At 38.0% G+C, this 14319-nt stretch overlaps 1 protein-coding gene across 33 annotated transcripts in view; it reads left to right on the top strand.

The window, feature by feature from the left end:
* NIN (ninein) overlaps positions 1 to 14319 on the top strand; it is a 144712-nt gene that overhangs the window by 119313 nt on the left and 11080 nt on the right. For 28 of the 33 annotated variants that reach the window (XM_021101674.1, XM_021101639.1, XM_021101637.1 and 25 more), the window contains 6 exons: positions 775 to 888; positions 1937 to 2083; positions 3471 to 3650; positions 4632 to 4781; positions 8537 to 8638; positions 13009 to 13206. In XM_021101674.1, coding sequence (XP_020957333.1) covers positions 775 to 888; positions 1937 to 2083; positions 3471 to 3650; positions 4632 to 4781; positions 8537 to 8638; positions 13009 to 13206 — 891 coding nt within the window. Of the gene's footprint in view, positions 1 to 774; positions 889 to 1936; positions 2084 to 3470; positions 3651 to 4631; positions 4782 to 8536; positions 8639 to 10685; positions 10831 to 11334; positions 11501 to 13008; positions 13207 to 14319 lie in introns of those variants that run through there. The other 5 variants (XR_002346861.1, XR_002346857.1, XR_002346856.1 and 2 more) reach the window with 3 other exon arrangements.

Raw genomic sequence — 14319 nt, 5'->3', positions numbered from 1 at the left:
TGACTGTAGGTGTGTGGGTTTATTTCTAGGCTTTCTCTTTTATTCCATTGACCTATATGTCTGTTTTTGTGCCAGTACCACACTATTTTGACTGTTGTAGCTTTGTAATATTGTCTCAAGTCTGGAGGTTATGCCTATAGACTTTTTTTCCTGTAAGATTGCTTTGGCAATTCTGGGTCATTTTTGGTTCCATGTAAGTTTTAGGATTATTTGTTCTAGTTCTGTAAAAAATGTCATGGATAATTTGATAGGGATCACATTAAATCTATAGATTGCTGAGGCAGTGATTTTAACAGGAGTCTAGATTGGTTGTTTAATAATTATTAAATATAGCAATATAAAGTTTCATTTTAATAACTATGCTACTTAATATATAATATAAATAGATCACTCTTCTACTTAAATAAATATGATTTTAATAACCTGAAATTCATTAGACACTTTTTTTCCTACTGTATTTTCCCTAGCAAATCCAAAAACCTCTGCCTTAATAGACATTCCGCATTTTCCTATTGTGGCACACTCCTGAGATTTCTAACTGCCTTCCAGCCCATCATGAGGCAGTGAGAAAGAAAAATGGAAATCCCCCCAAAATAGAGACTCCCCATATTAAAGTTAGAAAAAGAAGTCAAGAAAATGTCTATTTTACCTTGCCCTGATCTCCCACATAAAGAGATGGTATTTAATATTTTCAGTATAAGTGAAGGCATATGAATTAAGGCTAGATATATTTATAAAAAATGCCCTGTTACCTCTTTTCTTTTCCTGAAACAGTTGGCAAAATCAAGTCTTTTAGAGCACAGAATTGCTGCTATGAAGCAAGAACAGAAGTCTTGGGAACACCAGAATGAAAGCTTAAAGTCACAGCTAGTGGCTTCACAGGAAAAGGTATTTTGAAAATTCTTGTTTCGCCTGCACAATTAATATTTTCCTGTATCCCCCAACAGACCTCCTAGTGGAAAGAATGTTCCAGGTGGAAGTGGTCTAAGAGGGCTCAGAATGATTTCAATTTAACTAATATTTGACAAATGCTTATAGTATAGTGAAATAATATGAACAGTATTTCCCTCAAAGTTCATTATGATGAAATAATTATGAGAATTGTCATTATAAGATTACTTATTTATGAAAGCTTGAGAATAGTATGTAAAAATAACTGCTTGTTTCTAATTCCAAATTAGGATTTCTAAGGCAGATTCATGCCATATGATAGTTAAATATCTCTATTAACATTCCTTTTACCAATTAAATTTTTTAAAATTGAAATATATATGAGAGTTCCCTTCATGCTCAGTGGTTAACGAACCCAACTAGGATCCATGAGGATGTGGGTTTGATCCCTGACCTCGCTCAGTGGGTTAAGGATCCAGCGTTGCTGTGAGCTGTGGTGTAGGTCTCAGACACAGCTCGGATCCCCAGTTGGTGTTGCTGTGGTATAGGCCGGCAGCTGTAGCTCCAGTTTGATCCGCTAGCCTGGGAACTAATGTATGCCATGGGTGCAGCCCTAAAAAGCAAAAAAAAAAAAAAAGAAGAAGAAGACGTATATATGAGACGTTAGCATGGAGTAGGGTTCTACAAAGATAGGTTTTTATTTTCAACTAAGAGGTCCTTTACAAACTAACACCATAGTCTAAAACATAATTTCTATAAAATTCAGTAAAACCATCTTTTGTGATGTGGGTTGGTACTCATTGGTTCTGTAAGATAACACTTAGTAATATACCAGATGACTTCATCAGGGATACCTTGCTCTACGCATTGTTCATTATTGTCTTAAGTATAACTTAACATCCTGTAAAGATACATAGTATCCTGGATTTCCACAGTCACTGAAAAGAGCTGGTTATAGTAAGAAGCAGCAGAAGGGACCTTGGGATTCTCACCTCTTAGCTCATGAGGACTCTTGTCACAGTATAAGAATATTCTCATGATGCAGGTTCAGAATTTAGAAGACACCCTGCAGAATGTAAACCTGCAAATGTCCCAGATTAAATCTGACCTACGCATGACTCAGCAGGAAAAGGAAGCTTTAAAACAAGAAGTAATGTCTTTACACAAGCAGCTTCAGAATGCTGGTGACAAGGTAACTTCTTTTCTTCTTTATTGAGGTATACAGTAAAATGCACCCATTTTAAGACTATAACTTGATTATTTTTATACACATTTATACATAAATGTATGATATTTTAGCTATGTATGTGTGTATGTATGTTTGTGTAATTGTGAACTCGCTCAAAATAAAGAACATTTCCGGCACCCAGGTTGGGGATGCTTATTTTGAACTTCATATAAATTGAACCACAGTGACAAGGTAATTTTTTGTATTGTGCAAGTCAGAAGGCCATGGCTGAGTTGCTTTGTAGTAGTAAAACTAAAACATTTTGATGTTATAGAAAATATGTCTTGTTTTACTATGTCACGGTGCTGCTTAATCTGTATGGAAATAAATTAAGAATAATGTATGGATGTCAGCCTTGGGTAGATATTAAGATTCTGTCCTACCATAAAAGTAGACATTAAATTCAGCTACTTTATCTCTTGGTGATATTTTTTAATCATGATTTTTTTAAAAGGAAAAACATAATAGTTGTTTCCATTTTAAAAAATTAGCGACTAGGAACCATGAGGTTGCGGGTTTGGTCCCTGGCCTTGCTCAGTGGGTTAAGGATCTGGCATTGCCGAGAGGCGTGGTATAGGTTGCAGATGCGGCTCAGATCCCGTGTTGCTATGGCTCTGGCGTAGGCCGGCAGCTACAGCTCCGATTAGACCCCTTGCCTGGGAACCTCCATATGCTGTGGGAGCGGCCCAAGAAATGGCAAAAAGACAAACAACAGCAACAAAAAAATTACTTCTGGACTGACATTTTTCTTGGAACGAGAACTGTACCTTTTTTTCTTTTCCATGTTTTGGCTTAAAAGGCCAAGGCTTAGCTAGTTGTGTTACCTTTTTAAAAATTTCTACAGCATTTTTCAAGATCCAGAAAAATCACTGTGGTAGTTTCAAGCACATTCCTGAGTTCAGGCCTCAATTATACAGATGATATGTGCTTTGGATTCTAAAAAAAGAAGGAATTGCATATGTGAAAATGAAAGTAGAGTTTAGCATTTGAAAGCTTTCAAGTTAGCAGTGCCTTTCAGAGTTCTCTTTGTGTCCTCTGTTCAAAAGAATAGTTATTTGGGTTCAAAGCATAGCTTCATAAGAATGAAGTAAATTTTAAGGTCACCAGTCTCTATGCACTTGGGTCCTGTTTGGAACTGGGACTTGCGATATAGTCATCATTGATATTAGATTTGACAGGACTGTTTTGCCAAAGACTATTTTTAAACAGAGAATTTCCAAACCTTTTTTAAAAACCAAAACCTAAGAATATTACTTTATATCTATACGTACATGTTCTCACTCTTATTAGAAGACACTCAAAACAGAAATCAGCTTGTTTTTAAGGCTTAATTCTGCAATTGCCTCTTAAGAACTGGGCCCCCGAAGTAGCTACCCACCCATCAGGATTCCCTAACCAACAGCAAAGGCTGTCCTGGGACAAGTTGGATCAACTGATGAATGAGGAACAACAGCTGCTTTGGCAAGAGAATGAGAGACTCCAGACCGTGGTACAGAACACCAAAGCAGAACTCATTCACTCCCGGGAGAAGGTAACTTGAAAAGTTGCACATGATGGCATATGTTTGAAAATGAATGTTTGCTATGATTGCAATGATTCTAGGATATGGATTTGAGTATTCTGCTGTGGCAGAATGTATAATTATCATTTACTTATAATTTTATTATGATAGGCTTTTACAATAGTTTTCATTATGTATAAGCCATTCTATAATAAAATCTCTGATTTTATGAATTAAAACTATGTTAACCACATATTTCTCATTCAAATAGGCTAGTCATGAAGACTGGTAGTAAAATTGGCAAAACTAGACTCAAATCTTGTTGGTCTAACTCCTTGTAAGAGAAAATGTGCCCCTTTTAAAAGACCCAATAATTCAAGGTTAGACTGGACTTTAAAGATCATCTTTTCCAACCACTAAGTTGATATTTAAATTCTTTACTTCTGCTGAGTAGTCAACCATGTTTAATCTCTGCTTAAATATCTCTTTTGAGGAGGAACTCTCTTAAGAGTCACAGATACTCATTTAGAACACCTACCCTGTGCCAGAAACTCTGTATCACCGAAGCTGCAGTGTGGAGCAAGACTAAACGGTTGCTGTACTCACGGAACTTAGTTGATATAAATGCACTGTTTCAGGTGTGAACAGTCCGAAGTCAATGAAACTGTCATCCCTTTCACTCCTAAGAGCTGTGCCTTGGGCCATGTCTATTTTCTTGGCAGCCACATCACACTATTGACTCCCAATAGTTTGGTTGAGCCGGAATTCCCCTCTTCTCTATCTGATCCTTACAGTGTTGGATCAAACTAAAAATAGATTTACTTAGAAAGGATTTTTTAAAATCCAAAAAAGTAGGCTTTAAGAATGGGCAGACTTAACTGGAAAAAGTCTTTTTTTAATGTAACAAAACCCAAGCACTGAATAAAAACTTTGCTTATGTTTGCTTCTGTTTTTCCTGGCTAGGTGATTGATTATATTAGCATTTCTTCCTCTTAAATTTGTTCCTGTTAGGTACGTCAACTGGAATCCAACCTTCTTCTTCCTAAGCACCAAAAACATCTAAGCTCATCAGGTACCATGAAGCCCCCAGAGCAAGAGAAGTTGAGCCTAAAGAGAGAATGTGAACAGGTTCAAAAGGAACGATCTCCTACTAATAGGAAGGTAAGTTTTTGAGAGTTTTTACCAAGTGGTGATGTTCTGACTATGATGCATCCCTAAGTGTATGTTTCATCCCCTGTCTGCTTCCAAGGAAATGATTACAATGGCATATTTTTGGTTCTTCCTTATATCTCTGCTTTTGTAATCCTCTCAGAATGGTATCACAATTCTTGCTGATTGAGTGTTCACTAAAAACAAGCAACTTAAGTTTGCATAAAGATGGTTAATTATCTTCACTCATAGCCTTTATTTATTTATTTTTTGGCTGTGCCCACAGCTTGTGGGAGTTTCCCGGCCAGGGACTGAACCTGTGCCACAACAGTTACCCAAGCCACAGTGGTGACAACCCCAGATTCTTAACCGCTAGGCTACCAAGGAACTCCCATAAACCTATCTAAGATGGTAAAATAAATATATAGCCCGAATATTAGAAACATCTTAGTGTGGTCTATATTAACTATTTATGCTGTGTAACAAATTAAAACAACAATCATTTCTTGTCTCAGTTTATATGGGTCAGGAATTTGGAAGCAACTTAGTGGTTTTGGTTCAGGGTCTCTTCTTAGGCTGCAGTTCAGATACCAGCTGCATTTACCTGAAAGCTTCACTGGTACTAGAGAATTCACTGCAACCTTCATTTATGTAACTGCTAGGAGGAGGTGTCTGTCCCTTTCTGGATGATTGCCAGAGGCTCAGAGTCTCACCACCTGGGCTTTTTCTCAGGATGTGGCAATGAGTGATATGAGAGAGATCTCAAAAGACCAAGATGGAAGCGGTAGTGTGTTTTATAAGCTAATCCCAGAAGTGACACACCATCGTTTCTGCTGCATTCTGTTAGTCACACTGACTAACCCTGGGGACAGTGCAGGGGTGTGAATACCAAGAGATAGGGATCCCTGGAAACCCTCTTGGAGCCTGGCTACCACATGGTTAAACCTCTGCAGCATGACTCATTTTGCTTCCTACTCTTTGTTCCACAAAAGTAGACTTCTAGACCACTGTTACTCTGGAAGTTCTTGTTCTTACTTGTTTTTCTAAATTAAAACTCAGAGTTTTCACTGCACGCATACCTTAGAGATATTGGAGGTTCAGTTCTAGGCCACCACAATAAAGTGTGTTTATTGGTTTTCTAGTGCATATAAAAAAGTCATGTTTCCACTATACTGTAGTCTATTAGGCGTGCAATAGCATTATATCTAAAAAACAATGTACATACTTGAATTTAAAAATATTTACCGCTTTGGCACAACATTATAAATCAACTATGCTTTAATAAAAAAATTTTTTTGGAGCAGATATGACTAAAGGTTTGCATTTGTTAAATCTAGATAATGAGTTTTTGTTGTTAGTCTCCTTGTTATTCTGATATTAACAAGTATAATTTAAAATAAGGATTTCAAAGATTTATAAAACACAATTCACTGCTAAAAAGTGCCCTAACCATCATCTTCAGCAAGTTGTAGTAGTAACATTGATCACTGATGACAGATCACCAATCACAGATCACCACAACAAATGTAATGATTAAAAAGTTTGAAATATTGTGAGAATTGTGAAAATGTGACACAGAGACATAAGCTGAACAAATACTGCTGGAAAAATGACACCAAGAGACTTGCTTGACACAGGGTTGCCACAGACCTTCTTTTCCTTTATTTTTATCATTTTAATTTTTTCTGTACAAACCTTCAATTTGTCAAAAAAAAAAAAAACTTTGTGAAGCACAATAAAAGTGAAATACAATAAAACAAGGTATGCCTATATTACTTTCCTCTTTTGAAAATTATGGTTTAAAAATGTGAGAAGAATGATAATCATTTACATACGTTATAAAAATTTCATAAAAATTTTTTTAAGTTTGTGAAAGTTATGACCATTACAGTAAGGAGACTGGTCATGCTCTAAAGTTGAAATGTCATTTAAATTTAGGTACATTCAAGTGAACTTTTCAGAAAGACATTGGGTTTCATCCAGCTGCTCACCAAGGGAAAAGTCTAATGACAAGTTTTAAAGTAAAAATGAATTAAAATATACATGGAGAGGGAGTTCCCGTCATGGCTCAGTGGAGACAAATCTGACTGGTATCCATGAGGACACAGGTTCGATCCCTGGCCTCACTCTGTGGGTTAAGGATCTGGTGTCACCGTGAGCTGTGGTGTAGGTTGCAGACACAGATGGGACCTTGCGTTGCTGTGGCTGTGGCTGGCTAGACCAGCGGCTTCAGCTCCAATTGGACCCCTAGCCTGGGAACCTCCATGTGCCGTGGGTGTGGCCCTAAAAAGACAAAAAAAACAAATTAAAATAAATAAATAAATGTACCTGGAGGGAGTTCCTAGGTGGTCTGGTGGTTAGGATTTGGTGCTTTCAACACTGCAGCCCAAGTTCAGTTCTTGGTCTGGGAACTAAAATCTCACATCAAATGCTGCAGCTAAAAAAATAAAAGATAAATAAATGTACCTGGAAAGGTTTCACTTCTGTTTAACATTCTTGCTTCTCTTCTCAGCAGTTTCTGATAGAGGCAAAGAACAACATTCTATAATGGTGTCATGTTTTCCACCTAGCAATATTCTGAACCCCAGTATCCTCTAGCTCATTAGATTCTCATGAGATTCTGTAATAAAGAGAATTTTTAAAAAACAGATATTCATAAAATCTCCAAATTTCATCTTTAAAATTGAGAAAGGAGTTATGTAAATCAGGTTTTATGTACGCTCAGTTTTAAGCTTTGCCTTAAGAAAATGTTTTTCCCCACTGCAGATCCATAGTAGAGGAACATGTAATCAATTTAGTGAAATACTGGCTTTTTTTTTTTTTTTCTTGTCTTTTTGCCATTTCTAGGGCTGTACCCACAGCATATGGAGGTTCCCAGGCTAGGGGTCTAATCAGAGCTGTAGCTGCCGGCCTACGCCAGAGCCATAGCAACACGGGATCCGAGCCGCATCTGCAACATACACCACAGCTCACAGCAACACCGGATCCTTAACCCACTGAGCAAGGGCAGGGATCGAACCTGCAACCTCATGGTTCCTAGTTGGATTCATTAACTGCTGAGCCACAACAGGAACTCCTGAAATACTGGCATTTTTAATTAATAAAATATACTAGAAAAGATCAGAGTACATGGCTCATGGTAAGGATAAGTATTATTTCATGAAAATTTTCTTTTAGAGATACGTACTTATAACTGATCATGACATGTTCATATTGGTATGGGTCTATGTAATGGGTTGAAAGATAAAATGTATTTCTTACAAGGAGTGGCATTGACGTTTGAAAGCCACCTGCCTTAAATCTGTTCTATGTGAGGAGTGGCAATTAAAACTAGAATACTTAAAAGTCATCAAGGCATTGAATTATACTGTTTGTTGTTTTCCCTCGATGAATGAACTCAGCTTTCCTCCAAGAGTTGAGATTTCTGATTAGTGTAAAGTTGTCAAAATAAAGTAGAGCAACTCAGTTTTTTTGCTTTTTATTTTCTTGTTTGTTTTTTTGCTTTTTAGAGCCGTGCTCATGGCATATGGAGGTTCCCAGGCTAGGGGTCTAACCGGCCTACACCACAGCCACAGCAACACAGGATCCAAGCCACGTCTGCGACCTGCATCACAGCTAATGGCAACTCCACATCCTTAACCCACTGAGCAAGGCCAGGGAACGAACCCACAATCTCATGGTTCCTAGTTGGATTTGTTTCTGCCGAACCATGATGGGAACGCTTTTTGGGTTTTTTTAATTAAGGGAGGTTTTTTGTTCTTTAACAGGTTAGTCAGATGAATTCCCTTGAACGAGAATTAGAAACAATTCATTTAGAAAATGAAGGCCTGAAAAAGAAACAAGTAAAACTGGATGAGCAGCTAATGGAGGTAAGTTTTAAGTAAATGGCTTCAGCTATGAAGAATATTTTAATCCAGGAATAAACCATTTGTTGAGACAGACTAGACTAGCATTAAATACCTATTATGAAAACGGTGAAAATATAAACATGCTGTCAAGCCAGATTCTTTGGTCTGTCTTACCAAGTTTGATAGATATTTTTGCTAATTACACAGTCATTGTAATACATATTGCTTCACAGAGGAAGGAATAATGTTGATTAACCTAAAATGCAAGGACCTGCACCTCGGCAAATTCAAGTGGGAGGGATTCTGTCCATTACTGACCAAGAGGCTCTGAGCTCTCTCACCGTTGCTATGATTAGAATAGTTAACTGATACCTTTCATAATGTAGTGTTTTATAGATATAATTACTCTCTAACAATCTGTTCAGTTAGGAAATGCATGCAGGAGATTTAAGAGCATTTAGAAAAGGCTTAATTTTCAAGTGTTGCCGTTGTTCACTAATACATTTGTAACTTAGCACTGCCTTGGGAGAGGTATGTCTCTTAAACGTGAAAATGGATTTTTAAAACTTGTCAGCTTGGACATTGAGTCTCCAGTCTAATAGATTGCTTTCTGAATACTGAGTACAATTATACAGTATAAAAACAACTTATGTAAAATTCTCTGTAAGAAGTAAAAATTTCATTGAGATACTTTGCTTTGGGTAATGAAAATATCAGTTAATCCAATACTTAGTGACCTGCAAAATCTATATAAGGTAGAGAGGCATGGGTAGAAAATGTCTTTTTGTGCTCTTAAAAATACAATGTGTACAAATAATTTAAGCCAGAATTATAGGAAGGAAGAGAGATTTTTAACTATTTCCTTTCATGAAACTGGACACATGCAAAGGTAAGTTTCAATAAATGCTTGGTTTTTAAATATGGGCAAACATATCACGTCAACATATAAATGACCACTGAAGTTTTGGTCAATTTTATGTTCTCTTATTTATCCACTAATGGGAGAGTTAGAGAAACTACGAAGAGCGAAGTTTGAACCATTTTACCTTCTCTGACAGCCTGTAATAAATGTGTTTAAAACTTTGAGCTGTAGGCTATGTTTAGATATAGATATGCTTTTCTGTTGGAATAATTACATTACCTGAAGCTAAGTGTGACATGTCTAGTACCCAGCTGAAAAGTAACTTGGTAGACTTAATCATTGTAGGATCCTTTCCAAATGATCTGCCAACAGGCCAGTTCTGCCACATGTTCTCTCTGGCCTCGGAAGCCCCCTTTTCTCCTAGTCCTACTTTATTGGTCATCATAAGCAATTTACTCTCATTACTTTTCTCCCTGATCTAGTGGTAAATATTTGCTTATGGATGAGGGAAGTTGAGTGTTCTTAGCACTGGAGCTGAATTCATTGGAATTGAATTCATTGGCACATTGGAAAGAACATCTCATACATTATTCTAATGAAACTTTCATTAGGAAATAAGACTGAGCTGTACAGACATACAGATTCAATTATTTAGCGGTTTTATTGAATGTAATTTACATACTATGCAATTCACCTATAAGTGTTCTAATTCAGTGGTTTGTGGTATATTACATTATTTTAAAAAGTATGCTAAATCTATCTATCTATCTATATATATATAAATTTGGTTAAAATGGTAGATTTTGTTAAGTGGCATTAATTACATTCACAGTGTTCTATAACCATCACCATTACCTCTGAAACTTTTTCTTTAGCCCAAACAGAAACCCTGACCATTAAGCAGTAACCTTCTGTTCCCTCTTCCCACCAACCCTATAAATTGGATTTTTATTTATGTTATGATATCAATGGATTAGGCAAATTTGGGGGATATACAGTGGTTTTCACTCCATTTTTTTTTTGTGCCCAGCTCACCTGAGGGATAGGTACATTCCTCTTGCTTTGGCATGTATTCTCCCGGAGGGGGTGGGGGAGTGCAGTAGGCAGGCACGGAGATGTTCCTATATCAGAATCTTTGGGATCAAGGAATTTAGGAAGTGCTTTCTAGGTGATTCTACTCTAATGTATGCACTCCCTTGGGGGAAGGGGTTTCTCCTCTATATGCAGGTTTAGAAGTCACTGATGTAATATAATACATAGCCCTACCCCAGTGTAACTAAAGATCCCAAATCACTAGACAAGGAAATAGAAGAATCTGACTCCTACTCCAGCATTATTTCAACTGTATGAGGTAACATTTTATAAACAAGTCATTTTGAAATGAATGAAAAAAGGGTTACAGCAGTTTTCAAAGTCAGCTATGTACCTCTGATAGCCAACGTTCAGATGCTTGAACAACAAAAATGTTTTAGAGCTTATATCCTGCATCTCCACATGGCAAGGTACTTAACATCTGATCCATTCCATACTGGACTTAGAATCTACTGAATAATTATATTGGGATTAATAGAGGTAAAGGCAGCAAGCTCATAAACCAACAAAATTGCAATAAGTGAAGAAGTGGGTGCAGAATTAGAGCTGTAAGACATTTTAATATCTATAAAATTTATATACAGAGAAATGTAAAATATTGGTCCTTTATAAGTTACTACTTGCCAGAGCACATGTGTTCAGATATATAATATACAGAATATGTACTCTTCTTTCTTTTTATAACTCATACTTTTCTTCCTCTTTTTATAACTCCTGTAATTTTCTTTTGTTTTTGTTTTATCTGTGGCTAACCTGTACCTAGAACTCTGTGGTTGGAACTAGCAGAGAAGGGTGCAGTTCTCTGCCTGAGATAGTGTGTGAAGGTAGAACATTCTCTTTCAATGAATTTCATAGCATGGAGACATCTCATTAAACTCCTTGTTCATGTAATCCTTTCTACTGACTATAACAGTTAATATTTACTTAAGGTAAGAGCCAATATTCATTTTCATTTTGCTTTAACTGTGGAATATGTCGCTGTTTACATTGATATCAGGATTTTCCCCAGTACATGAAGATACATGTGAAGAAAAATCATCCTGTTGATATAAAATGAGGGGATCATAATTCTCCATATTCTTTACTCTTTAAAGTGTGGGTTTTCTGAAATCATAACTAGAAATATTTTGAAATGGGTAACAACCCACCTCAGAAATTTAGATTTAATTAAGGAAATGGATAGTGGCTCTGAAGTTTCATTGATAACATTTAATTATAGTTGTGTCTTAGAGGGTCTTTGCCCCATCTCACAAGCCTGGGAGTGATCCTTCTTGAGCTTAGTACTGGGTCATATGTGTTGCATGTATTCCATTGAGCCCCGTGTCTGCTGAATGTGTCGACAGATGTGAAGTGGCTGCTTCACTTGCCAAGTGCAGTGCATTCTCCTTTGCTTTACCCCAGTTTTGATTGGCATGCATACTGTTTCCTCACTGTCTTGAATAAATACTTTCATTTCCATGGACTTCAATTTCCACTTATTCTGGGGCTTCACCTTATGCCCCAGAATTGCCTGATAAACCAAGATAGCTTAAAATAATTTTATTTGCAAGATGAGATTCTTCAACAAAAATTGCTAACTGGAAAAAATGTCATTGAACATTTGCTTTAAAGAATCTGAATGGTAAGTAAAGCGGCAAAACTCTAAACCATAACCACTTTCTCCCCTTTGCCTATTCCAACCCTGGTTTTTTTTTTAGGGATAATTAAATGTTCTAATATAAGAGTAAAAAAAAGAAATAGAATCCAGATACGGAGTTCCCATACGGGCTCAGTGGTTAACAAATCCAACTAGGAACCATGAGGTTGCGGGTTCGATCCCTGGCCTCGCTCAGTGGGTTAAGGATCCGGCATTGCCGTGAGCTGTGGTGTAGGTCGCAGACGAGGCTCGGATCCCGTGTTGCTGTGGCTCTGGTGTAGGCCAGCAGCTGCAGCTCCGATTCTACCCCTAGCCTGGGCACCTCCATATGCCATGGGTGCAGTGCTGGAAAAAGACAAAGACAAAAACAAAAAAGAATCCAGATATATGTACATCATGTACCTCATGTCCTTAAAGTCACTCAAGAGTAAGGAAGTATAATTTAGCGGGGAGGTGGGGCGCCAGGCCTGTGGCGTGTGGAAGTTCCCAGGCCAGGGATTGAATCCAAGCCACAGCAGTGACAATGCTGAATCCTTAACTGCTAGGTCACCAGGGAACTCTGGAAGTACAATTTTTTAAGTCTAAAACTTAAGAAGGCTTGCTTATTCATTAAATATGTTATTTTCTAAGCAAAGCAGTTCCTTACTCAGTATCAGGTGTTGTCCTGTTTTCAAGTTATCAATAAGCCTGAGAGGCCATTAATGAATTCATAGACTTCATTACTCTCTGCTTGCCACTTTCAAGGGCAGCTCTGTGACTGAAGGCATTGCAACTGACCAGGGCTTTGCTCTTATTCCCCAGATGCAGCATCTGAGGTCCACTATGTTTAGCCCCTCCCCTAATGCTTGGGATCTGCAGTTGCTCCAGCAGCAAGCTTGTCCGATGGTTCCCAGGGAGCAGTTTCTGCAGCTTCAACACCAGCTGCTGCAGGCAGAAAGGATAAACCAGTGCCTGCAGGAGGAACTTGAACACAGGACTTCCGAAACCAACACACCACAGGTATGAGAATCATTTTCTAATAGTAAACTCAGATCACCTACTTTTACCTGTTTATTTGAAAGTTATAACAGTTCAAAGGTGGGGATGAAGAGTCTAAATCTTCTGTCAGTTACACCTTACATGTATTACAAATCCACAGAACTGCAGTGCTGTTTTGTTTTTTGCAGTGCTTCTTTTTTTTTTTTTTTTTTTTTTATTTATTTTTTTTTTTGGTCTTTTTTTGTTGTTGTTGTTGTTATATTGTTGTTGTTGTTGTTGCTATTTCTTGGGCCGCTCCCACGGCATATGGAGGTTCCCAGGCTAGGGTTGAATCGGAGCTGTAGCCACCGGCCTACGCCAGAGCCACAGCAACGCGGGATCCGAGCCGCGTCTGCAACCTACACCACAGCTCACGGCAACGCCGGATCGTTAACCCACTGAGCAAGGGCAGGGACCGAACCCGCAACCTCATGGTTCCTAGTCGGATTCGTTAACCACTGCGCCACGACGGGAACTCCTGCAGTGCTTCTTTTGAGCTGTCGGTATCTACTGTGTTGATTAGGTATTCTGCGTCTCCCTTTGCACACCTGTAGTCGATGATGAAGTATAAGGATCACTTGAACATACTGCACAATTGACCTAACATTCTTACCTAATGCCAAAAAATGTTACAGATTTCAAGTGCAACTCTAAGATACGTATTATGAACAAAGCATCCTAGGCTTTCCTGTACCAGAGCGATGCTGCCTGCTGAGTTCCATGGAATTCACAAATGGAGATTTATCACAAATAATGAAGTAGAATGTATTATCAGTGACTTTTCTTTCGTTGACATAGTTCATTTTGTTTGGAGTTCCCATTGTGGCTCAGTGGGTTAAAAACAACTAGTATCCATGAGGATGCAGGTTTGATCCCTGGCCTCGCTCAGTGGGTTAAGGATCTAGTGCTGCTGCAAGCTGTGGCATAGGTTGCAGATGCAGCTTGGATCCTGTGTTGCTGTGGCTGTGGTGTAGGCCAGCAGCTGCAGCTCTGATTTGCCCCCTAGCCTGAACACTTCCATGTGCCATGGCTACAGCACTTAAAAAAAAAAAAAAAAAAAATCTAAGAAAATGAAGATTATCTTCCCCTTCCCTT

This window comes from Sus scrofa, chromosome 1 (assembly GCF_000003025.6).
Source record: "Sus scrofa isolate TJ Tabasco breed Duroc chromosome 1, Sscrofa11.1, whole genome shotgun sequence".
NCBI classification, from domain to species: domain Eukaryota; kingdom Metazoa; phylum Chordata; class Mammalia; order Artiodactyla; family Suidae; genus Sus; species Sus scrofa.
This window is presented reverse-complemented; position numbering and strand designations above follow the sequence as displayed.